The 27,553-nt window shown below is 42.4% G+C and overlaps 1 protein-coding gene across 4 annotated transcripts in view; it reads left to right on the forward strand.

Moving 5' to 3' along the window:
* LOC126343256 (uncharacterized) overlaps positions 1-26,750 on the forward strand; it is a 78,901-nt gene extending 52,151 nt beyond the window's left edge. For 2 of the 4 annotated variants that reach the window (XM_050001923.1, XM_050001924.1), the window contains exons 5-7: positions 605-690; positions 11,508-11,657; positions 26,041-26,750. In XM_050001923.1, coding sequence (XP_049857880.1) covers positions 605-690; positions 11,508-11,657; positions 26,041-26,169 — 365 coding nt within the window. In that variant the 3' untranslated portion in view covers positions 26,170-26,750. Of the gene's footprint in view, positions 1-604; positions 691-11,507; positions 11,662-26,040 lie in introns of all 4 variants that reach the window. The other 2 variants (XM_050001926.1, XM_050001927.1) reach the window with 1 other exon arrangement.
* Positions 26,751-27,553: the final 803 nt, after the last annotated feature.

Below are 27,553 nucleotides of genomic sequence, written 5' to 3' on the forward strand. Positions count from 1 at the left end.
ACGTCACTGTATGCTTCTTTGTTGACATTGCAGTGCAATGTTGTACACATGCAAATGAAATAAAAAATTGACTAACAATGATTTCGTAACCAGGCAGATCACATAAGTTTTGTCGTAAAAAAAGAACTTTATCCTTAATTTAACCATGTGTTCAAACTGTTGACCATGGACCGAAAGACACATTTGCAATCGTCGTTAGAAATAATGATGAACAGATGCAACTGCAGTGGTTGATATGGAAGAGCATGCACAGGCGATTCGACAAGAAGACATATCGTCCAGTGTAGTTGGGTCTTCGTCATAGACAGCGTCTTTGAATGGTCCCCAAAAAAAGAAATCAAGAGGAATCAAATGCGGGGGGGGGGGGGGGGGGGGAAGGTCAGGGAAGGCGGGGGGAGTGGCAGGAAGAAGAGGTCTTAATGAACACGCAGCCAAAGTGGAAAAAATGCCGCCTTCATTCGAGAAAAGTTTGACTGTGGGACCCATTATAAAGAAGATGTACATTTCAAGCACGAGATTCACTGGGTGAATATCGGATGTGACACGTGAGCAGCACTTGGAATTACTTGGTGAGTCGCCAGTGTGTGCGTTTGTTCTGTTGCAGACGTGCAGTTGATGTCGTACATCACCCTTTGCCTGGGCCTGCTCACACTGCTGATCAACTGTATCCTGATAGTGGGCGTCTGTACGGTAAGCAGTTGCGCGTTACCGAAACGGTGATCATCCAATTTCAGTATTTCTTTCATGACACACTTTTCCTCAACTACATTTCCATATCAGCATCTTAACTGCTGAGACTTTAGCCAGTGATAAGAAACTGCTCTTTTAAGAATATTAAAGAAAACAACAATCTGAAAATTAACATTGCGAGCCCTAATTATCAAACCTATTAAAAATATCACCGCACTGCGCAATTACTGAAAAATATTAATTGTGTCGAGAGTAGGCGTAGATGGCACAGAGGCCGTCCGAGAGTTCGCCTGCGCTCACAGTGGCATGTGTTGTCAAGTGTAAAACAGAACACCAGTTCTAGATCGACTTCTGATTATGTCATCGCCTGCTGGTTCAGGCTTAGTGGTGTTCATGAAAGTGCACGATTTGTGAATTGACTGCGTGCTGATGGAATGAAAAAGCAAATTAGCCGTGCTAGTGCGGAAAGACTTGCTGGAAAGGCTGCTGAATCGGATACAGTGGATGTCGGAGGCAGATTCTGGCTATGGGGGAGCACCAAATTGTACAGCAGACTATCGATTATCCAAAACAGTGGTAGACGTCGGTTATTTGGATATCCTACTCTTCGGATAACAGCTAATGAACTGTACATAAATATTTTGCATCACGTGTCTTAAAAATACGTCGTAATACAGAGAACTGATTACCTAACCTATTCTGGAAAGTTCACACTGGCTATTAAAGTCGGTCTTCAGTTTAGGAAAGTAAGTCCAAAATACTTGCTTTAAAGTGCAGACTCGCTACTTTTTACGGTAAAAATCCGAAACATTTTATACAAAATTGTAAAGCATCACATTCTTCTTCTTCTAACAATTTCATATTCGTTTCAAGGTAGTGAAGTATTCCTGACTGGATGGTCCTTCTTCAGCGCAGTCATTGTCATCGCAACGAAAATTGTGTCATTGTCGGTCAATACTAAAATAATTAGGCCATCAGCATCTCATCCGAGGCAGTCCTAAATATTATTCTGATCGCGTTCCTCAAATCCTGACGTTTCTTTAATCAGTTCAGCCAGTTCGGTTACGAATTGTCTGTTTGGTGGGTTTTCAAGGTGCACTGATATACTCATACGCTATGTGTTGCGTCTAAATCCTGGTTTTCTGTCGTTTTCATTTTTTTATGGCAGGTTTCCATCATCATTGAAAAGTGCAAACACAAATTTTGCAATACCATTCTTATCCTTCCTAATTTCCATTATTGTTGTACTGCCAATTCCATACTGAAGAGCTAAGCTTCTCCACTATTGCCTTTCTTCAACTGGCCCATTATTTCTAGTGCACCGGAAACACTAAGAACAACACGTCTACAGTGAGTCGTCATTGCGGCCGGTAAAACAACAACATGATGCTCTGACGTGAAAACAGAACTGGGACAATGACAGTTGCCAAGGAGGAGAAACCACTGAGATGGCCCACCCAGCGATAGCGGAGCTTTTACGTGGCACACACGCAAATTTCAGCTTTCGGACTAGAAGTCTTTCGGTTAATTATTGTTTCATTTGGTCAGTATTCGGATGAACGACACTCTGTTGTACTCAGTAAGTGCTTACCAAATGAAATCTTTTTGGCTTTATCATTGGCTTTCGATGTTACATTGCTGTTCAGTTTTACAGAATAAACCGGGCTAATGCTTTTTTTCCCCTTCAGTCTGATACTGGCCAGGGAAATCTTCACTCCTACAGTTCATGTCTTTCACCTGGTTTTCAACCTTATTGTCTAAGAGTTCTTTGTTTCTAGCTCAACTGGTTCTGTACTTGTTTGTGGCGTTTTTGTGTGGTTTCTGATACACCTCCATTACGTACGATGACTACGCAGGAACTGCCTACAACTCGTAGAAGGCATTTTTGTGAGATACGACATATATCTCTCAGTTTTCCTATCACAGGTGCATGGTATGAAGTCTGTGTGTCTCGGGTGGACTCTGTGACCTCCTTTCACTGGTCGCATCCTCCGCCACATTGTGTCAGGTGATATGCTAGTATTTGAAAAAATGCAATTATTCGTACTTGTGTAATCAGTGTTACAGTACTAACAAATAGTGATAACAGCAAAAAACTTTTCGAAATATCTACGAATTTCCAGTATGCCGGAATAGCTTGGGTCAGTAACTTCTGTTAATCAGTAGAACGAACAACCAGTACAAGTTGCAAATTCCTACTTTTTATGCATTCGGTGACTAGTTTCGGAGCCCGCATTCGTGGTCGTGCGGTAGCGTTCTCGCTTCCCACACCCGGGTTCCCGGGTCCGATTCCCGGCGGCGTCAGGGATTTTATCTGCCTCGTGATGGCTGGGTGTTGTGTGATGTCCTTAGGTTTCAGTAGTTCTAAGTTATAGGGGACTGATGACCATAGATGTTAAGTCCCATAGTGCTCAGAGCCATTTACACTAGTTTCGGGCCGAGACTCATTTTCAAATCATCATAACAAAGTCGAAAATGGCATTTCAGAAGGTGTCAAAAGCGTGCAACGAATATTTACGAGTGGTTTTTGAAAAGTCCGTGCAAAAATAAAAGCTATTTACGTGTTTGGGGTAAACCTTTTTATTTTTCGACATAGTCTCCTTTCAGACTCATACACTTCTTCCAACGCTGTTCTAATAAGAATTGTCCAAGTCTGCAAAATAGCTATCAGTTGCTGCAATCAGCTTCTCGTTTGAATAAAATCTTTGTCCCACCAGCCATTTCTTCAAATTGGGGAACAAATAGTAGTCCGAGGGAGCCAACTCTGGAGAATAGGGGGGGGGGGGGGGGGACGTGAAACGAGTTGGAATCCTGTTTCCATTAATTTTGCTCCCACAACTACTGAGGTATGTGCTGGTGGATTGTCGTGATGGAAAAGAATTTTTTTGCGGTCCAACAGCCGGCGTTTTTCTTGTAGCTCGGTTTTCAAATGGTCCAATAACGATGAATAATATGTACCTGTAATAGTGTTACCCTTTTCCAGACAGTCGATGAGGATTATCCCTTTCGAATCTCAAGAGACAGTCGCCATAACCTTTCCGACCGAAGGAATGGTCTTCGCCTGTTTTGGTGCAGATTCTCCCTTGGTAACCCATTGTTTAGATTGTTCTTTGGTCTCAGGAGTATAGTAATGTATCCATGTTTCATCCACAGTGACAAAACGACACTTAAAGTCGTGAGGATTCTTCCTGAACAGCTGCAAACCATCCTTGCAACACTTAACACGATTCAGGTTTTGGTCAAGCGTAAGCAATCGCGGAACCCATCTTGCGGGTAGCTTTCTCATGTCCAAATGTTTGTGCAAAATATTATGCACCCATTCATTCGAGATGCCCACAGCAATAGCAATCTCACGCACCTTAACTCTTGTGTCATTCATCACCGTATCATGGATTTTATCAATGATTTCTGGAGTCATAACCTCCACAGAGCGTCCAGAAGGTTCAGCATCACTTGTTCCCATATGGTCACTCCGAAAATTTTGAAATACTTATAAACTGTTCTAATCGAAGGTGCAGAGTCACCGTAATGTTTATCAAGGTTCTCTTTAGTCTCCTGAGGCGTTTTTCCTTTTCTTAAGTAACGTTTAATCACGACACAAAATTCTTTTTAATCCAGTTTTTGGCAACCACTCGATGTCCTTGACCCACACGAATGCCAAGCACAAAGAAATAGACCAATATGGCTGAAACTTAGTGCGCGTTCTTTCCAAAGATGCTACCAACTAAACACGACCTCGATATGCGCCGATGGTGCCGTCTTTCGGACTTTGCACGGACTTTTCAAATGCCCCTCGTATAGTGCATACAGATAGCTAGTCATCGAGTGAATAAAAGGTGAAAATTTGCATCTTGGAGCAGATTTTTTTCAAAATGTTCAAAAATTCCATCCAGCTTGGGAACCACTTCTCTAGTACAATGCAAGTCACTTCCTGATGTGTAACACGTATCTCATCACCCAGACCCTCTTTCTTTCCAGTATTCTCCATTTGTGATTCGCCGATTTTGCAGACATCCCCTGTTCATTCATGATGTTATCAGTCCACCTAATATGAACGTTGTTCTGTGTCATCACATCTCAAAAGCTTCGGCTGCCTTATTTTCCGGTTTTTCTACAATCAGTATTTAATACCATGCAAAAATCTGCTCCAAACGTACTTTCTCACAAATTTCTACTTCAAATTAATGCCTCTGTTTAATGCTAGTAAACTTCTTTTGACTAGGAATGCCCTCTGTGATTGTACTAATCTGTTTTCATGTCGTCCAAGCTCAGTCCGTCATGTGTCACTTTTCTTCCAGGGTAGCAGAATTAGTGGTCAATAAGTTTGGTATTAAGTTTATCGTTAACGTCATCTCTCCTATTCCTGATTAATTTTGTCTTTTTTCGGTTTACTCTCAGTCCAAATTCTGTACTTGTTACACTGTTCATTTTATTAAGCAGTTCCTGTAATTCTCCTCCGCTTTTCCTGAGGGCAGTAAGGTCCTGAGATAATCTTATAACTAATGTTCTTTCACTCTGAATTATAATCCCACTCCAGAATCTTACTTTCCGTCACTGCTTCTTCGGTGCATAGCTTTAACAGTAAGAACGAGAAACTGCATTCCCGTCTTACAAGCTTTTTAATCAGATTGATTTGTTTTTGGTCTTCCTTTCATATTGTACTCCAGACTCTTCTTGGTTCTTGTACATATACATACTACCCGTCTTTCCCTACAGCTTGTTCCTGTTTTTTGTCAGAATTTCGAAGATCTCACAGGATTTAACATAGTCGAACGCTTTGTCTGTGCCGACAAATCCTATGATAAGTCTTGATTTTTGAGTGTTATAAGGAGCAATATTTCTTTGGCAGTATAGATCTGCATTTAAGGGATTTGGTATCATAATTTCAGCGTGGAGTGGCCGTGCGGTTTAAAGCACTATGTCATGGATTGTGCGACTCCTCCCGCCGGAGGTCTGAGTACTTCCTCGGGCATTGGTGTGTGTGTGTGTGTGTGTGTGTGTGTGTGTGTGTGTGTGTGTGTGTGTGTGGTTTTGTGTTGTTGTTGTTAGCTTAAGTTACTTCAAATAGTGTCTAATTCTAGGGACCGATGACCTCAGCAGTTTTCTCTCTTAGGAATTCAACATGTTTGAACATTTTACACTACTGGCCATTAAAATTGCTACACCAAGAAGAAATGCAGATGATAAACGGGTATTCATTGGACAAATATATTATACTAGAATTGACATCTGATTACATTTTTACGTAATATGGGTGCATACATCCAGTGAAATCAGTACCCAGAACAACCACCTCTAGCGGTAATAACGCCATTTATACGCCTGGGCATTGTGTCAAACAGAGCTTGGATGACGTGTACAGGTACAGCTGCCCATGCAGCTTCAACACGATACCACAGTTCATCAAGAGTAGTGACTGGCGTATTGTGACGAGCCAGTTGCTCGGCCACCATTGACCAGACGTTTTCAGTTGGTCAGAGATCTGGAGAATGTGCAGACCAGGGCAGCAGTCGAACATTTTCTGTATCCAGAAAGGCCCTACAGGATCTGCAACATGCGGTCGTGCATTATCTTGCTGAAATGTAGAGTTTCGCAGGGATCGAATGAAGGGTGTAGCCACGGGTCGTAACACATCTAAAATGTAACGTCCACTGTTCAAAGTGCCGTCAGTGCGAACAAGAGGTGACCAATACGTGTAACCAATGGCACCCCATACCATCACGCCGGGTGATACGCCAGTATGGCGATGACGAATACACGCTTCCAATGTGTGTTCATCGTGATGTCGCCAAACACAGATGCGACCATCATGATGCTGTAAACAGAACCTGGATTCATCCGAAAAAATGACTTTTGCCATTCGTGGACCCAGGTTTGTCGCTGAGTACCAGGTTTGTCTGTGATGCAGCGTCAAGAGTAACCGCACCCATGGTCTCCGAGCTGATAGTCCATGCCACTGCAAACGTCGTCGAACTGTTCGTGCAGATGTTTTTTATCTTGCAAACGTCCCCATCTGTTGGCTCAGGGATCAAGACGTGGCAGCACGAACCGTTACAGCCATACGGATACGTTGTCTGTCATCTAGACTGCTAGTGATACGAGGCCGTTGGGATCCAGCACGGCGTTCCTTTCTACCCTACTGAACCCACCTATTCCATATTCTGCTTACAGTCTATGGATCGCCACCAACGCGAGTAGCAATGTCGCGATACGATAAACCGACATCGCGATAGGCTGCAATCCGACCTTTATCAAACTCGGAAACGTGATGGTACGCATTTATCCTCCTTACACGAGGCATCACAACAACGTTTCACCAGGAAACGCCGGTCAACTGCTGTTTGTGTATGAGAAATCGGTTGGAAACTTTCCTCATGTCAGCACGTTGTAGGTGTTGCCACCGGCGCCAACCTTGCGTGAATGCTCTGCAAAGATAATCATTTGCCTGTCACAGCATCTTCTTCCTGTCGGTTAAATTTCGCGTCTGTAGCACGTCATCTTCGTGGTGTAGCAATTTTAATTTTATTATCATGATTGTCATATGTATTTGCATTGACTGACAAGCGAAGTGGATGTTACGAATTCTTTTAATCCTTTGCCGGACGTGGTGGCCGAGCGGTTCTAGGCGCTACAGCCTGGTACCGAGCTACCGAGCTACCGCTACGGTCGCAAGTTCGAATCCTGCCTCGGGCATGGAAGTGTTCAGTATCCTTAGGTTAATTACGTTTAAATAGGTCTAAGTTCTAGGGATCAGTCCCGTGTTCTAGGGGTAGCGTCTTTGATTCATAATCAAAACGTCTTGATAAACAATCAGCATTGGCAGCCGAATACTTCCGGCATAAGAAGTCAGCCTCATTCTGCCAGCGGCCTTATCAAAGAGGGCGGAGGAGCGGATAGAGGTTCAGGGCACTCTCTTGTCCTAGGGGTGGGAAATCGCCCCTAAAGGCGGAGGAATCAGCAATGATCAACGATGCAGAAGGCAATGGAAACCACTGCATTAAAGACACGTAACGTGTATCTACAGGACATGTGGCCTGTAGTTGAAGAAGTGTCATGATGATCTCTCCATTGGTAAAAGATTCCGGAATAGTTCCCCATTCAGATCTCCGGGAGGGGACTGCCAAGGGGGAGGTTACCATGAGAAAAAGATTGAATAATCAACGAAAGGATAACGTTCTACGAGTCGGGGCGTGGAATATCAGAAGCTTGAACGTGATAAGGAAACTAGAAAATCTGAAAAGGGAAATGCAAAGACTCAATCTAGATATAGTTGGGGTCAGTGAAGTGAAGTGGAAGGAAGACAAGGATTTCTGGTCAGATGAGTATCGGGTAATATCAACAGCAGCAGAAAAATGGTTCAAATGGCTCTGAGCACTATGGGACTCAACTGCTGAGGTCATAAGTCCCCTAGAACTTAGAACTACTTAAACCTAACTAACCTAAGGACGTCACACACATCCATGCCCGAGGCAGGATTCGCCTGCGACCGTAGCAGTCGCGCGGTTCCGGACTGAGCGCCTAGAATCGCTAACAGCAGCAGAAAATTGTATAACAGGTGAAGGATTCGTTATGAATAGGAAGGTAGGGCAGAGGGTGTGTTATTGTGAACAGTTCAGTGACCGGGTTGTTCTAATCAGAATCGACACCAGACCAACACCGACAACGATAGTTCTGGTATACATGCCGACGTCGCAAGCTGAACATGAACAGATAGAGAAAGTGTATGAGGACATTGAAAGGGTAATGCAGTATGTAAAGGGGGACGAAAATCTAATAGTCATGGGCGACTGGAATGCAGTTGTAGGGGAAGGAGTAGAAGAAAAGGTTACAGGAGAATATGGGCTTGGGACAAGAAATGAAAGAAGAGAAAGACTAATTGAGTTCTGTAACAAGTTTCAGCTAGTAATAGCGAATACCCTGTTCAAGAATCACAAGAGGAGGAGGTATACTTTGAAAAACGCCGGGAGATACGGGAGGATTTCAATTAGATTACATCATGGTCAGACAGAGATTCCAAATCAGATATTGGATTGTAAGGCGTACCCAGGAGCAGATATAGACTCAGATCACAATATAGTAGTGATGAAGAGTAGGCTGAAGTTCAAGACATTAGTAAGGAAGAATCAATACGCAAAGAAGTGGGATACGGAAGTTCTAAGGAATGACGAGATACGTTTGAAGTTCTCTAACCCTTTAGACACAGCAATAAGGAATAGTGCAGTAGGCAGTACATTTGAAGAGGAATGGACATCTATAAAAAGGGCCATCACAGAAGTTGGGAAGGAAAACATAGGTATAAAGAAGGTAGCAGCGAAGAAACCATGGGTAACAGAAGAAATACTTCAGTTGGTTGATGAAAGGAGGAAGTGCAAACATGTTCCGGGAAAATCAGGAATACAGAAATACAAGTCACTGAGGAATTAAGTAAATAGGAAGTGCAGGGAAGCTAAGACGAAATGGCTGCAGGAAAAATGTGAAGACATCGAAAAAGATATGATTGTCGGAAGGACAGAGTCAGCATACAGGAAAGTCAAAACAACCTTTGGTGCCATTAAAAGCAACGGTGGTAACATTAAGAGTGCAACGGGAATTCTACTGTTAAATGCAGAGGACAGAGCAGATAGGTGGAAAGAATACATTGAAAGCCTCTATGAGGGTGAAGATTTGTCTGATGTGATAGAAGAAGAAACAGGAGTCTATTTAGAAAAGATGGGGGATCCAGTATTAGAATCGGAATTTAAAAGAGCTTTGGAGGACTTACGGTCAAATAAGGCAGAAGGGATAGATAACATTCCATCAGAATTTCTAAAATCATTAGGAGAAGTGGCAACAAAACGACTATTCACGTTGGTGTGTAGAATATATGAGTCTGGCGACATAGCATCTGACTTTCGGAAAAGCATCATCCACACTATTCCGAAGACGGCAAGAGCTGACAAGTGCGAGAATTATCGCACAATCAGCTTAACAGCTCAGGCGTCGAAACTGCTTACAAGAATAATATACAGAAGAATGGAAAAGAAAATTAAGAATGCGCTAGGTGACGTTCAGTTTGGCTTTAGGAAAAGTAAAGGCACGAGAGAGGCAATTCTGACGTTACGGCTAATAATGGAAGCAAGGCTAAAGAAAAATCAAGACACGTTCATAGGATTTGTCGACCTGGAAAAAGCGTTCGACAATATAAAATGGTGAAATCTGTTCGAGATACTGAAAAAAGTAGGGGTAAGCTATAGGGAGAGACGGGTCATATACAATATGCACAACAACCAAGAGGGAACAATAAGAGTGGACGATCAAGAACGAAGTGCTCGTATTAAGAATCGTGTAAGACAAGGTTGTAGCCTTTTCAATCTGTACATCGAGGAAGCAATGATGGAAATAAAAGAAAGGTTCAGGAGTGGAATTAAAATACAAGGTGAAAGGATATCAATGATACGATTCGCTGATGACATTGCTATCCTGAGTGAAAGTGAAGAAGAATTAAATGATCTGATGAACGGAATGAACAGTCTAATGAGTACACAGTATGGTTTGAGAGTAAATCGGAGAAAGACGAAGGTAACGAGAAGTAGTAGAAATGAGAACAGCGAGAAACTTAACATCAGGATTGATGGTCACGAAGTCAATAAAGTTAAGGAATTCTGCTACCTAGGCAGTAAAATAACCAATGGTGGACGGAGCAAGGAAGACATCAAAAGCAGACTCGCTGTGGCAAAAAAGGCATTTCTGGCCAAGAGAAGTCTACTAATATCAAATACCGGCCTTAATTTGAGGAAGAAATTTCTGAGGATGTACGTCTGGAGTACAGCAATGTATGGTAGTGAAACATGGACTGTTGGAAAACCGGAACAGAAGAGAATCGAAGCATTTGAGATGTGGTGCTATAGACGAATGTTGAAAATTAGATGGACTGATAAGGCATTTCTGGCCAAAAGAAGTCTACTAATATCATATACCGGCGTTAATTTGAGGAAGAAATTTCTGAGGATGTGCTTCTGGAGTGCAGCATTGTATGGTAGTGAAACATGGACTGTGGGAAAACCGGAACAGAAGAGACTCGAAGCATTTGAGATGTGGTGCTATAGACGAATGTTGAGAATTAGGTGGACTGATAAGATAAGGAATGAGGAGGTTCTACGCAGAATCGGAGAGGAAAGGAATATGTGGAAAACACTGATAAGGAGAAGGGAGAGGATGATAGGACATCTGCTAAGACATGAGGGAATGATTTCCATGGTACTAGAGGGAACTGTTGAGGGCAAAAACTGTAGAAGAAAACAGAGATTGGAATACGTCAAGCAAATAATTGAGGACGTAGGTTGCAAGTGCTACTCTGAGATGAAGAGGTTAGCACAGGAAAGGAATTCGTGGCGGGCCGCATCAAACCAGTCAGTAGACTGATGCCAAAAAAAAAAGTTCTAGGGGACTGATGACCTCAGAAGTTAAGTCGCATAGTGCTCAGAGCTATTTGAACCTTTTAATCCTTAGGTATTCGATGGGACGTTATCAGAGGTTTAATTTGAAAAATTTAATCCGAACCAGCAGAAAAAGACACTTCTGAGTCGTGTTTGTCTGGTGTATCTCTAGAACGGCCTTAATCAGGTTTCAACAAAGGTACCCAGCTTTTTAAAAGATAGTATGAACCTAACCTTTGTTTCAAGACAGTTTCCGTTGCGCTCTTACAAATTTAGTGGTAAATGTGTGGTTAGTAGAAATGCTTCTGTAAGGTATGGATATTTGAAAATTAATGCTTTCAGCATCTTTAAAAATTTAAGGAGAGCTCGAAGCGCACGCTGTATGCTTAAATTCTGTTTCAGGAATCCAAGGGTCCTTTGCTGGCATGGACGATTTTCACAGCCGTAGTGACAGTACTGGGAATGGCCCTTTGTCCCTTGACTGTGGAAATATACTTCTGGGACAATAATGTCAACCTAGCCATCATCATACTGTGCAGCGGTTTCACAAATGTAGGTGGGTGCGATGTCATATACATTTTAATCCTTTCCAATTCTCTATTCAGTCACATAATTCTTAATTTGGCTTTACAAAACCACGGTAATCGAGTGGTGTGCGGATATGTAAACTCGTCTCAGTACATCGAAGGTAATATGAATTTAAAATTTCTGATCACACATCGACCGACATGATTTCGTAATAATGCATTTTTATTGTTAATGCAGCCACCTCTGCGTATTTCTCAAAAAGATAGTTGTCTTAGTTTTAGAATTTTCGTAATGATTCAGATTAAGAAAGCATGTGTTGAACTGTTTGGGGGCATAGCCGCGTTGACGATTTTGTTTTGCATGCTGTTTCAAAACGGCAGAGCCAGTCTTCTTCAAATGGTCCGAGCAGTTATCTTGATCTCAAACTGTGACGCACTGTTGATGTTGCTCTCTTTCACCTGTAACTGAGCCCGATTCCTGCTACCCGCTAATCCAACACCCCCCCCCCCCCCCACCACACCCTCTTTTTCAGATACCAAACAAGATGGTTCAAACGGCTCTATGGGACTTAACATCTGAGGTCACCAAGATTCGAACCTCCGACCGTAGCGGTCACGCAGTTGCAGACTGTAGCGCCTAGAACCGCACGGCCACACTGGCCCGCTTTTTCAGGTATCAGTGCATTTACTATTCTACAGAAGCGAAGCGCAGTACTAAAAAAAAAAAAAAAAAAAACCACATAACACACACAACATATCACACGGCCGTCTCAACTTTCCACAGTCCAAGTTTCAGTTTTTTAAAAACACAACGTACGAGCCACGTGACAATGTGACAGATCACCAGTACCTCCCCCTTTTGGGTTACATCAACTGCAACAACCAGATACAGATGATCCAGAATCGCTAACCCTTGCGACTAATGAAATTTTTGCCGCCGGAGGCAATTCTTATATTTCACTACGGCCTCCCCAACCACAATAAGACAAGGAGAATCAAACGTACCATCTCTAGAATGGTAGCAGCTACCCTGTAATCGTCGTTTCCATCACTTTACTAATGTGGACATGCTTTTGCACTTCTCCTTAGCAACAAGCAGGTTATAAAGTACAGCTGTTGTCGGAGCCAGTCCTTGCAATAACTTACAACGGCCGCACCACAAAACAGGGCAAAGAAATCAACACATCGCACACAGATCAAGCACAACGCTAACAATTCGCAGTCGTTACCGGCACTTTAATACCATAGAAAACACCACCAAGAAGCTAAGGAACCAAGATTCTCGTATTCAGCCGCCATTGCAACACCACACAGCTTCTTATGATCGGCGTGGTCTATCGGCACTAACTTTTTCAAGTAGAAATAAACGTTACAATAACACTATTTACTACTTAACCAAACCCGACTAGTAACGTTGAAGAAAGACAACGGGAACGATCAGCCGAGCCTAACCACAGATCTTTGCTATTCTCTCGAGTATCCTGATTGAATCCAACTAATAATCAAAAAGATGAACAGCAACTAAGAACTAAACTATCATGGACACATTTTAACACTTTCGCACAGCTTAACGCCAACGGATACACTCGCTATCGGCAGCATAACTCTGCCTCGTCTCTGCGACCGTAAACACCGGCAGTCAAGAAAGGAGCGCCAGGCCTACCTTGCACTTCTACTTGCTGTCACCTTTGACGCCGCTAGTTCCACCGCACCGTCACTCGCGCACCTAAGTATAATCAACCGTCTGTGGAATACAGAGGAACTGTGGTACAAACACAATGACGCCAAATATAAACTGCCATAGGAGGAAGATAAGTGGCACAGCACAAAATCAGTAAATATCCTCCTCCTCTTCTTTTTCCTCCTCCTGCTTCCTGTCCAAGGAGTGGTGAGTGTATGCCAGTTTTGAAATCAAAGGAATGTAACCGAAATATTGTCGCCATATCTCCATTGGCCACCTACCAGCCCTAACCCCCCTCCCTCTTCCACCACCGCCCTAATATCCACCTGGCCTCCCTCTGTCCTCCCCACCTTCCTTTCTCCCCCCTCCTCTCCTTTGTCTCCCTCTTCCTCCCCTTCTCCTCCCCAGGCTTCCAACGCCTACCCTCTCCCCTCCCCACTCCCTTCTTTCTCCCACTTTGCATCTTCCCATCCACCTCCTTTCCACTGCCTTTCCCCACCACTCAGTAGCAGCCCCCCTCCCCCTTCATTGGTATGTCGGTGTCCTCCTTCGCCAATGATCGTCGCCACAGTGGTTCAGTGCGCCAAGAATAAACAGTTTTTTTTGGTGTCCTACGTTTGTGTCTCTAACTGATTGTCTACTTTTGTTTTAACTGTTGAACTCATTTGTGTGTACCATGCTCACAGTTGAACGACTTCATTTCTATCATGTTACGTTTTGTCATCATGTTTTTCCCTACATACTTTTCCATCGTCTTCTATTGTATCTAATGTTGTACCATTTGGCTGAAGAGCGGCGTATGTAGGCTACTGCCTAGGCTCATATGAGGAATAAAAGTACAATAAAGGGAAAAAAAACTTCATTGGCTAGGCTGCATACCGGCATATTAAGCTGCTGCCAGCCCGATTTGGGGGGGGGGGGGAATCGAAATTCAATAAAGAAAAAGAAAAATTTCATTGGCCTTCATATACAGGGTGATTATACGAGGGTTGACTGAAAAGTAATGCCTCCACCTTTGTAACTGCTCAGCAGTTGGCAGCATTGGTATGTGGCAGGAACTGGCTTGTTCCGTAGTCTCTTCCCTACAGTTCCAGTTGGCGGAAAGCCTTAGCACTGAAGAGTTGTTGTAGTCTCTTCCCTACAGCTCCAGTTGGCGGAAAGCCTTAGCACTGAACAGTTGTGTTGTTACATTGTAAAGTATGGAACCTGGATCAGACCGTCAGTCAATGCGATTTAAGAAACTTGGAGTTGTTGGGCGAGTCGTTGGGCGAGTAAGTTTAAATATTGTGAGGTGGGAACATCTGACCTCACAAAGAGCTGGACTTCCTGTGACAGCAACCACCGAGTTTCAAAAGCAAAACGTTGACAGATTGATTAAGGACGATCGTCGTATCACTCAGAGAGAAATTGCAAGCACAATCAGCATTTCACAAAAACGTGTGGGTCACATTATTGTTTTGCTTGGCTATCAGAAGATCTGTGCACGATGGTTACCCCGGATGCTGACTCCTGAAATGAAAGCACACAGACTTGAAATTTGCCAGGAGCTCCTGTCTCATTACGAGAATGAAGGTGACGTCTCTCTCCATTAAATTGTGACAGGAGACGAAACGTGGGTACGCCATTACGACCCAGAGACGTTGAGAGAACTGTGACACTGTGGTTGCGGAAATAGAGCGTTAACTTCTTCCATGACGGCTACAGGAAACTTGTTCATCGTTGGCAGAAATGTATCCAGTTGGCTGGTGATTAAGAACAACAGTGAATATTGGTAATTAAAGATCAAATTCTAAGGATTATTTCTGCATTTGATTTATTAAAATATTCGCATCCAAACCCAACTAACGAAGGTGGAGGCATTACTTTACATTCAATCCTCATAATTAAAGTTAAAATTTCAAACCGTTTTAGAAATAACACCACTGGTCAGAATGACGTCAAATTGCAACGGAATATTGTCGGAGAAAGGCCAAAATGTATGGCAGAAGAAAAATAAATAGCTACAAAGTATGGCAATAGATGGCGCTGTAAGCATCATAATTTAGTAGTGGTCGACTACAAATGAGAAATGTATCATACAAAAATGCCTAAGGTGTACGTTTGACGTTAAGCAAATTTTACTGCTCAGTGTGCATGGGTGTATAGATGAGATACTGTTAGTTGCGTAAGCCTATCCACCACGACAAGCTCATATCACATCGTATGGGAAAAATCGGTTTTTAATTGTCCTGAGGCCAAAAACCGCATAAAAAGCATGTATCAAAATGAAATCGGATTATTAATTTCCGTGTGACTGGTCCAAAACAATATACTGTCCATAACTTTCTGCAATAAGTTGAAATCGAGGAACAGCATGTTCCATAGCAGATCGAAGTGTTTCCGGGGTCACGTTCTGAATGTGTTGCGCAATGCATGCCTTCAATACAGCTAAGTTTGCAATCAGAACACTGAACATCTTTCAGGTAGCCCCACAGCCAAAAGTCACATAGAGTAAGATCAGGTGATCGGGACAGCCAGGCTGCAGGGAAATAGTGGCTGATAATTCTAGCATTTCCGAAGTGGCGCTTCAGCAGCTGCTTAACTGGTTTCGTAATGTGCAGAGGTGCCCCATCTTGCATAAAAATGATCCCATACACACAGCCACGATGTTGGAGAGCTGGAATGACGTGGTTACACAAAAGACACTCATTGTGCTTACCAGTGACGTTACATGAAACAGGACCGGAGACTCCTGCCTGTTCGAAAAATATGGCCCTATGATAAATGATGCCATAGACCTGCACCACACAGTGACCTTTTCAGGATTTGCGTGTGGATTTTCCATTGCCCATATTCGACAATTCTGTGTACTGACATACCCTGTCAGACGGAAGTGGGCTTTATCTGTTCATAAAATCTCCCACAGCCAATTATTGTCCACTTCCATGCGAAGTTCTAAAGCAAAGGTCTCTCTTGCTGGCAGGTCAAAACAAAGAAACTTATGCACATGGCTTATTTTGAATGGATAGCATAGAAGCATGTTTCGTAGGATTTTACGCACCATGCTCATGGGTATGTCCAATCTTCGGGTAATTCTCCGTGCACTACACGTTTGCACACCACCAGTCGTCTCCTGCATTACTGTGGCCACTGCTTCAACTGACGTCGGATCAATTCGTCTCCTCCCTCCATCAGGTTGCACACCAAAAGAACCCATCTTTTCGAATTTCCGAATCACTTTCTCCAGACCCACGGCAGTCATCAGACCAATACCTTTTTTTCAAACCCTTCAGTGCCTGGAACTTCTGCAGAGTGAAGTGTGCACAGTCATTATTTTCATAATAGAGCTTTACAAGCAGAGCACATCCTGCATTGAGACAGTCATGATGAATATACTTATATGGATATGATAACCTACAGCCGTCTAGAACGAAATTAGAATTATATATTAATACCTTCAACTGCTGACAGGTGTTCATATATATCGACGGGGACAGGTGAAAATGTGTGCCCTGACCGGGTTCAAATGGTTCAAATGGCTCTGAGCACTATGGGAATTAACTGCTGAGGTCATCAGTCCCCTAGAACTTAGAACAATTTAAACCTAACTAACCTAAGGACATCACACACATCCATGCCCAAGGCAGGATTCGAACCTGCGACCGCAGCGGTCGCCCGGTTCCAGATTGTAGCGCCTAGAACCGCTCAGCCACCCTGGCCGGCGCCCTGACCAGGACTCGAACCCGGGATCACCTGCTTACTTGGCAGACGCTCTGTCCATCTGAGCCACAGAGCGCACAGAGGATAGTGCAACTGCAGAGATTATCTTGCGCATGTCTCCTGTGAGACCCACAATCTCACCTTATATATCTCTTCAGCCAAGAGACATAAGCCGACAGGAAGATATTTAAAACAACATAACGAAGAAAACATGGCAGAATATAAAACAAAAAGTGTGAAACATAAAAAAAGAAAGCATGCAAAGTGGTGACTGTACAACAGAGGTAAAAATCTAAAAAAGTATTTTAAACAAAAAATACACACTTGATTAAAATGCACCAGGCAAAGTAAGGCCAGAGCATAAAAAGTCGCAGGACGATTGAAACAGCCACGTGACAGAAGGTGTAACATGGAACAATCATGGAAGATAAACAGGTCGAGCACACAGTTAAAACCACATAGTTAGACGACACTGTATAACGGCACCGTAACACAACACAACACTAACGCAGCACACTGATAATGAATATGAACCTGGGAGGATCTGCTGGGAGAGGGGACAATGGAGAAGGGAAAAGGAGGCGAGGAGGAGGGGAGAGAAACGGGATGAGGTGGGGGGCGCGCAGAAGGAGGGCCGGGGAGGGAAGGGACGGGAAAGGAAAACAGTTGAGGAGGAGCTGCAGGGACTCAGGGCGGGAAGGAGGAAAATCCGCTCTGGGGAAAGGAGGAGGGAGGAAAAAGGAGCCCTGGGGACGGGTGGACCAAGGCCAGGTTATAATTGGAAGGAAGGGTAGATGTCACAGCGAAGTTCAACATCCAGGAGGGGGAGGTGCTGGGAATAGCCCTGATGAAGGAGCTGGAGTGGAGTGTAGAGAGAGGGAGGGATACAGCTGTAGAGGCAGCAAATGCCGTGTACCAGGCGTGTTTTACCAATTTCAATGGTTCAAGCGCATGACAGGTGTTTTCATTTACTATTCTGACACATATAGCGCCATCTCTTGATCAATTTTCACACTTCTTTCCTTCTACCATACGCTTTTCCCCTTCTCCGACAACGTTCCGTTGCAATTTGACGTCATTCTGTCAAGTGGTACTATTTCTGAGCGTCTTGAAAGTTTAATTTTAATTATAGTCACACTGTATATCCTGTCTTCCAATTTCCTTAAAATATAATGCTTGCCATGGCAGATGCTCAGGTGGTATCCGTTAGATGTGGCCATGGCGTTTTTGGGTAGCGCCCAGTATCCTCTACCAGGGTTGTTTTTATGTCTCATTGCCGTCTTATGTGTTTACTTAGCGCTCTGTTTTATAATGTCCGCGAAGTGACCCCAGCTCATCCAATTCTTTGTTATCTCCTTTTCTTAGAAACAATTTCTCACAGAGAAACACAAGAGCAGACTTTGCCACCCTTTGTTCCATGTTACTGTTATGTCTTTCTTTATAGTTCTGCCAAGGTAGCTCATTAAACAACGATTTCTAGCGTTATATTTCAGTATATTTTATACCATTTATAGGTTATTTTTGTATCGATTCCGATATATTTAAACGAATTTACCTTTTCAGTCATCTTATTGTTTAGTACTGGTATTGTGCTTCTTACATTTTTCCTTTCCTTTTTCATTACTTTTGTTTTATTTGCAGCCACAGACAGTTGATAAATATCTAATACATTATTCACTTGAAGCACATTTTACTGTAAAGCACTTTCAATGTCTGCTGGAAGAATTGGTCGTCCACAGTGTTAAGGAATTAGTACTGTAAACATAACTGATGAATGCTGTTTAAGACACTGTCTCTCTGTAGAGAATAGTAATCCATATGGAAAATGCACGACCATGAATATACATGCAATCCCTCGACAGAAGGGAAAAAAGACTGACAGTTCATACACTGACATAAAAATATGCAATGAAATTCGGAAACAGCAGCAATATCATGAAATCGGAACAATTTACCTACTACCATTTACGCAATAACTTGACGGACAGAATGTCAGCCTACGTAGGATCAGAAATAAACTCAACACGGCATGTAATCTTACGCAGCAGCTTGTCTGTAAAGTCTGCTAATTTCACTCCAAATCATCTTCACTTCGAAATGGCAAAAGCTGATGTCCCGTCCGAAGGAACAAATGTTCAAACGACCGAAACACAAAGGGACCTACACATATTAAACAGTGCGTGAGCATGAGAACTCCTCGGAGACATGTCTCTGAGAAGCAGAACTAGCAAATGTAGCTCATTAGATCGTAAGATGTGTTCTTATTGAATTATGACCATCGCCATGTCACCATCCATTGATATAGATAATAAAATTCTTCCACATATTCTTCTAAACTATTCATTAATGGCTCCAGTGAAACTATGGAAACCTGGATGGCCAGACGCAGATTTGACTCACTATCCATCCGAATGATATCCAGTGTCTTTACCGCTAGGGCCACCCTAATCAGTACGGGCATCTTTAGTGCTCAGCTGAGCGGGTGATTTACATTGATGTGCGATGGATTTCCACACCGACAAACCAACAATGGGGCAAATAATTTGTTCGCTTTGCTGATTTGCAGATTTACTGATCACGAGCCACGTCTGCAACTAACACTCGCATTATAATGATTTCTGTGTTCTGGATATTTGTTTTTGCAATTTATTAATTTATAGCTTCGTCTTTCTTCGCGTCACCTATTCTACTTCTACTTTGCACAACAAAATTAAAGGACCACTATTTAGAAACCACATAATTGTCTTCCATTACGGAATGTACGCTTGTAATTTAATCCAATGGTGCCTACAAGATTCCTTTGAAATAGTGAAAAAACTATAGCGCCTTGCAGCGTCACCCTCGAGCTTGGCAACGCTTCGAACGGAAGATGTCGACAAAGGCGAAAAATAGGCCACTGCTCAAAAGTGCATGTGCCCTGTACGGTCGTTTAATGATGCCATATTGGCACCAGATTTCAACATAATTCTACCCAAAACCACGACGATAAGGTCATCACAGCCGCTCTTCCCCATGTTCCACCCCCTCTTTTGACGTCTCTGCGATGTAGCTCAGAACAACGACACCAAACGTTGAAATCATGGTCCCGGCGGAGGTTCGAGTCCTCCCTCTGGCATGGGTGTGTGTGTTTGTCCTTACGATAATTTAGGCTAAGTAGTGTGTACGCTTAGGGACTGATGAACTTAGCAGTTAAGTCCCATAAGACTTCACACACATTTGAACTTTTTTTTTTTTTTAATGACGCGGTTTTCTTATGAGTGACCGAGGAAAACATTTGAGACAATCGCCGCTCCGAGTCGACACGAAAAGGCCTCAGGGGATGGCATAAAGTGCCACAATGAAACTACCCCTTCCTTGGGGCGTTGATTCCCACACATTTAGCGGTCGAAAACGCGATGCGATGAGCAGCGGGAAGATGTTTTTGGCGTCCTTCGCCACTGCTGACACCCTCGGGCATTTCAACCCGTCTCTTAGGACATTGTGGGGCTGCATCCCCATTGAATGTGATCACACCCTCTTGGAGTGCAGCGCGACCGCAGTTTTTACTATCCAGCACACCTTGGATTGCAGGGACCGTTCAAAACATGTGGAAGTTATTCAAAGCATCAAAGAGTAGTTATACTTTATCAGCCCTCCCATTTTCCGGCCTCCTATGGCGCTATCACGTGGGAGTGCAACGTTAACATCTACATCTGCATCTACATCTACATCTACATTTAAACTCCGCAAGCCACCTAACGGTGTGTGGCGGAGGGCACTTTACGTGCCACTGTCATTACCTCTCTTTCCTGTTCCAGTCTCGTATGGTTCGCGGGAAGAACGACTGTCTGAAAGCCTCCGTGCGCGCTCTAATCTCTCTAATTTTACATTCGTGATCTCCTCGGGAGGTATAAGTAGGGGGAAGCAATATATTCGATATCTCATCCAGAAACGCATCCTCTCGAAACCTGGCAAGCAAGCTACACCGCGATGCAGAGCGCCTCTCTTGCAGAGTTTGCCACTTGAGTTTGTTAAACATCTCCGTAACGCTATCACGGTTACCAAATAACCCTGTGACGAAACGCGCCGCTCTTCTTTGGATCTTCTCTATCTCTTCCGTCAACCCGATCTGGTACGGATCCCACACTGATGAGCAATACTCAAGTATAGGTCGAACGAGTGCTTTGTAAGCCACCTCCTTTGTTGATGGACTACATTTTCTAAGGACTCTCCCAATGAATCTCAACCTGGTACCCGCCTTAGCAAAAATTAATTTTATATGATCATTCCACTTCAAGTCGTTCCGCACGCATGCTCCCAGATATTTTGCAGAAGTAACTGCTACCAGTGTTTGTTCCGCTATCATATAATCATACAATAAAGGATCCTTCTTTCTATGTATTCGCAATACATTACATTTGTCTATGTTAAGGGTCAGTTGCCACTCCCTGCACCAAGTGCCTATCCGCTGCAGATCTTCCTGGATTTCGCTACAATTTTCTAATGCTGCAACTTCTCTGTATACTACAGCATCATCCGCGAAAAGCCGCATGGAACTTCCGACACTATCTACTAGGTCATTTATATATATTGTGAAAAGCAATGCTCCCATAACACTCCCCTGTGGCACACCAAAGGTTACTTTAACGTCTGTAGACGTCTCTCCATTGAGAACAACATGCTGTGTTCTGTTTTCTAAAAACTCTTCAATCCAGCCACACAGCTGGTCTGATATTCCGTAGGCTCTTACTTTGTTTATCAGGCGACAGTGCGGAACTGTATCGAACGCCTTCCGGAAGTCAAGAAAAATAGCATCTACCTGGGAGCCTGTATCTAATATTTTCTGGGTCTCATGAACAAATAAAGCGAGTTGGGTCTCACACGATCGCTGTTTCCGGAATCCAGCTGAGCAACACCCTCGTTGGCATCTATTCACCTTTATTGAGAATGTTGGGAATGTACGTTTAGAAATTCCGACATTAAATCAGCCTGTCAGCTACTCTAGTGCCTGAGGGTTAGGCAAACCCTTCGACAACCCCTTGGTGCGCTTCGCCTGCCCTCAGGGTCAAGAACAGTCACCAGGCTGATTCGGTGTCGATATTTCTAAATGTACATTTCTGACGTGCTCAACAAAGTTGCGTTGGTGGCACAGAGGATGTCGCCGAACCGGGATGGTCTTAGAGGGACCCTTCGCCGTTTTATTTACACACATGATAATGTTGCACTCTCACTTTATCACGCCCTAACAGTGCGGAAAACAGAAGCACCATTTCCTACTTGGGATCAGGTTAAAATTCATCGGACGGTTTTTAACGATCCGTAGTGGTGCCAACCTGTACACGATAGCAAAAACTGCAGTCGCGCTACACACCAAGTGGGTGCGATCACGCCCACTGGGGATGCAGCCCCACAATATCCTTTCAGAAGGGTTAAGACGTCCGAGGATGTCAGCAGCGTCAAAGGTTCTCAAGAATATCTCTCAGTTACTCATCGAACTGCGAAATGTCGTTTCCGACGGGAAAATGCGTGTAAATCAACGCCCCAAGGAAAGGGGTAGCTCTATTGACGCCCTTTATGCCACTACCTGAGAGTTTTTCCTATTGATTCTGAGCGGCGATGTGCCTTAAATGTTTTTCTCTGATACCCATATGAAAATTGCGTTATTTCAGCGCTAGGTGTCGTGGTTCTGACCTTCGTCGCAGACTTCAACGAAAATATGGGTAAGAGGGGCTGTGAGGACCTTATCGTTGCATCACACCTCCACGCTCGCGTTGGGTGGAATTGTGGTGAAATTTGTTGCGAGTGTGACATCATTAACCCACCTTACGGCTCATATGAGCTTTTGAACTGCGCTCTTTTTTTCGCATGTGAACACATTGTTGTTTGAAGCGTCGCCGAATCCGGGAGTGACGTCGCAGGCGGCCATACTTCCGCACCGCTAGAGAGGAAGACTGCGGGCACCTTTGAGCCAAATTTCAAACGTATGTGTCGGAATGGGAGCCAATTACGAGGTTTCGAAAAAGTTATCCTTTAATTGTGTTGTGCAGCGCACTTCAGTACTAGAGCTGATCTGGTAATGATCAACAGCGGTATTATTATTCGAAATGAAGAAAGTAAAATTGATTGTAAATTTTTTCACTTTTCATCTGTATTTTGGTCTTAGATTCTTCCTCCAAGATTAGACTCTTATCTGAAACAAAATAAAAATCCAGTTCTCATGAAGTAAAAGCAATTTATAATCCATCAACAGCACAGCATTTTCTTTGTGATAAGCAGATTCGGCATTGCATGGATATTTTCAGATCAGTTCATAGTTACAACGTAACTAGTCACAGATGTAAAGCGCCAAAGGTAAATGCTCCGTCTCTGCAACGTATTCGGTGGGCATGGCGTGTGTGAAAGATATTACGAAGTGAAAGTCACGTAGTTGTGCAGAAGGGGCATGACGACTCCTTATCACGATGGGAGAGAACTTTCCTCTTTGCATGATGCTATGATGCCACCGCTTAATCGGCATTCCGTCGTTCTATTCTTCACCATACCGTGGGACGAATTCGACTGACCGATAAAGAATGTGTGTTGCGAAGTAACTCCCGTCGGTGTACCTGGACCTTAGTTTTCGACACTTCCGCAATAATCTAGTCATGACTCTGCGGATACTGCAGCAATTTACGATTAATCCTGTTCCGTTCGAGATCAGATTTCCAACAAAAAATACCGTTACTTCAATATGCCCACACAGTCCTTGCCAAGTTTAACCGCACACTATCATGGCATCATTTATTATAAGACCAACCTCTTGCTGCTTCCCATAATATTCACGTTTAACGTCTCAAGATTTTATCGTAATGACTATTGTGACGGAGATCCTCTACAGATTCACGGTTTATGATCTCGGGCTTTGACTATTAGAGATGCATGTTGATTTTCGTACGTGGTACATAATGAATTGGCTGGAATCGACAATAAAAGTAACTGGAGCAAATAATGTATGCTGTGTCATTGAGTTAGTTATGTGTTTCTCTCATTAAAATCCTAACATAATGTTGGATACCTGATACAGTCTTCCGCTCTAGACATACCGTGCCAGAAATGAATATTTAGTAGTAATCTTTCGGAGAGAAAAACTTTGTTTGCTCCCTAGACTAGTGTGCAGAATGTTGTTTCACACTAGTGCTTCCCAAACTGGTAGTATTTTGACCCCTGAGGGGTAGTTAAATTATCTGAGAGGTGAAAACAAAGTGTTTTAATTGTATTTCAGTCACTAAACTAATTTTTTACAGATCATTACTATTAACACTATTTTGTCAGAACTTTAAGCAATATTGATTACGTAAATTACCAATAATTAGTTTTGGTTTCAAATGCTAATATTAACACGGCAGTAATTTCGTGGAATTTAAGCTTGTTAGCGATTATATGAACATTAGATTCCTCACATTGTTCACCTGTTACAAACATACTTTGTACTTCGGACTACGCATGTATTACAGCAAACCTGAGACATATACATCATATATGCTTAAATATCTCACGAAAATTCTCGCAATAGTCCAGAAATCACTTTGCTATTCACTTCACGACAATAACTGAAATAGCTGGCATTTCAACTTGACAGTAACTACGCATTGGGTACTATACTGCTGTATAGAATACACAGTATTGTTATGTATTATTATTATTATTATTATTATTATTATTATTAGTAACAGTCATCGGACACAAAGCATTGGCAACGTGACGTATTTCAATTTCTGCCAGTTTAGTAATAAGGAGTCCGATAATCAAGTGATTTATAGACAGTAAGTGTAGCATCTATTTTAATTTGGTTGATTTTAAATGGGAGTGCACAGTGTGGATGGAGCAAGTATCACCAGAGAGAGAAATGATGTAGCAGAAGTATTTTTTGTCCCTCGAATGAAATTTCCACCCTGCAACGAAGTGTGCGCTGATATGAAACTTCCTGGCAGATTAAAACTGTGTGCCGGACCGAGACTTGACTCGGGTTTGGAAGGTAGGAGACGAGGTACTGGCGGAATTAAAGCAGTGAGCCGGCATGGGAGCTCAGCGTGTTCGGTCAGAAGGTTAGCTGCCCTCTGTAATTAAAAAAAAAACTGGGTGAATGGATTAACAACGAACTTCAACGGACGTTAGGGGACGTCCGCCACGAACAAAATGAGATTAAAAAAAAATATTGTGGAGCACTTGCCCGCGAAAGGCAAACGTCCCGAGTTCGAGTCTCGGTCCGGCCCACAGTTTTAATCTGCCAGGAAGTTTCAAGTATGTTTTGTCTTCCCTCAATATGGACAGTATTTTCTGAGAAGGAGTTATGGATATCACCGGCAAAGCATTGAGAATTTCTGGAAATAAGCTGTTAGAAATCACCCGCAGTACATTGAGAATTGCTAGAAATAATCATTACCAATTGTGTCATTGACCCATTAACTCATGGTTTAATAAAACGCCTACCAAAACAAAACATAATTTATCTTTCGTCATTTTGAAAATAAAAGTATTCAAAGAAAATTCGTTTTCTTTCTAAAGGGTAATTAATCGCTGATGTTGATGACTGAGAGAGACGGGTGGGGTACTTGCTGATATCAGATTGCACTGACGGGTATTGGTCACACAAAGACCGGGAATCACTGTCTTACATCCTCAGCACTAAAGGTTCGTCCACCTCCTTTCTCAATTTGAATGTTAGCTGATTCAGATAAATTTCAGATCCACCTAGAAACTTTTATTGTGGAGAGTTATGTTGTGTATAAATCCAAAATCTCAGTTGTCTGAATTTAAATGTTTCTGGGATGAGGTAATATTTCCTATAATATTGCTTCTGTATTTACTTACCATACTTTTTATTCTTGGTACTTTTTGAAAGAGACAACAGTATCAAACAACATCTTTATTGGTCATGATACAAAAAGGTGTTTTAGTAAATAGTGAAGGGAAGAAATTAATTGCTTTTACAGGTGATAGGACTTGAAGACTATCACCAGACTCATTTTAACGATAATATTTTATAATGTACTTCATATTTCTTTTTCAGCTCTCAATATATACTACCTATTGGTGGTGTACAGCTTCTACCGCACGATTGGAAATTCATCAGTGGATGATGTCGAAATTGTATGACCGTGGAATTTTTTATCCATTATTGCAACAAACCATAGGTTGATATCACTGCGTAACATAGTATATTTTTAACAAGCACGATCTACTAGAAACATCGAATATTCTTAACGCTAGTAAAATAATTTCATTCAGACGTATGGAAACTACGAGTAACAGACAAAACATATTCGGTCACAGACTGCTTCGATGTCCTTCAACCACGCCCTATCGAAAGACGCTTGCGGTGTTCCATTTAGCCTCTGTTATCATGTGATCCCAAAAGTGAAGTATAATTAAGCCTTCTTCTAAACCTCACTTTTAGTTTTCTTGCTTTCTAATCAGTTAACTTTTATATCTAGCATATTAGGTTAAGTGTACATATTTACTTTATTATAAGAATATCACGTAAATAATAAGAGAACGTTAATAGCAAACTCGATTTGTAAGCTACAGCAAATAAAGTGACACGTAGAGGTAATTCCTTATGACATGTTGCGCTCCCCTTTTTATGCGTATGTTGTAGTGACTTGTAGTGACCTCGTTACGTCAATACAGTGTATGATTATTGAAGAAATCATATTCTTTTATATTTTTGTTGTTGTGAGGCAAATGAAATATCTGCAGCAATAAAAAGAGCTGTAAATATCTGTTTTGTTGCGACAGTGTTGCTATATTTATTGCACGTAACCATCTTTTAAATTTCAGTTCCATCTGCAGAGAAAGTAACATCAGTTTCGTGTCATCGATTGTCGTCACTTGGGTAAAAATGTTTTTGTCCTGGTGTTGAACAGAAATTATTATGTCCATTTGACTGAAGAAATGTAGGTGTTATTTAAACAGAAAGTTTCTATATATATCAGTTGGGTTTAGGAAACTGGAATATTTTCAAAAGGAATAACAATTCTTTTAAGTCCTACCTACCCAGTATTCACATTTCATTGATTTTGTAGCAGAAGTTGAAAATTGCTCTTCACATACAAATGAAGTATTCATATCTACATAGGTAGAACAGTTGAGCTGGAAATGAGAAAACAGAAACAAAACGAAGGTGTAATACTAAATTAAAACGATATTTAACTTACCAGATAATTCTCTATGAAATTCCAGGCACAAACAGGAGACACATTTTTAAATTTGGTACGCATATCATCAGCAAAGAGTGATAAGATAAATACCAAAAGTATCTGCTAATTTTATTCAGAGCTCTTTTGGACAGCACTGCGTCCTTCATGTTGAAAATTTTAAATGGTTTTAATAACATTAGATCTTTATCAGACGCTTTGACATCTGCACTACACACAACTTCCATAGTTTAACATTGATCGTAACTATGAACATTGAAGCAGCTTTTAAACTATTCTCATTTCGACGCATGGTTTTAGTTTCGGTTTCAGTAAGGACATATTGGACAGTAAATTTCTCTTGCTAAACAGCTTGCATGATGCAGT

Source organism: Schistocerca gregaria, chromosome 1, assembly GCF_023897955.1.
Source record: "Schistocerca gregaria isolate iqSchGreg1 chromosome 1, iqSchGreg1.2, whole genome shotgun sequence".
Taxonomy (NCBI): Eukaryota; Metazoa; Arthropoda; class Insecta; order Orthoptera; family Acrididae; genus Schistocerca; species Schistocerca gregaria.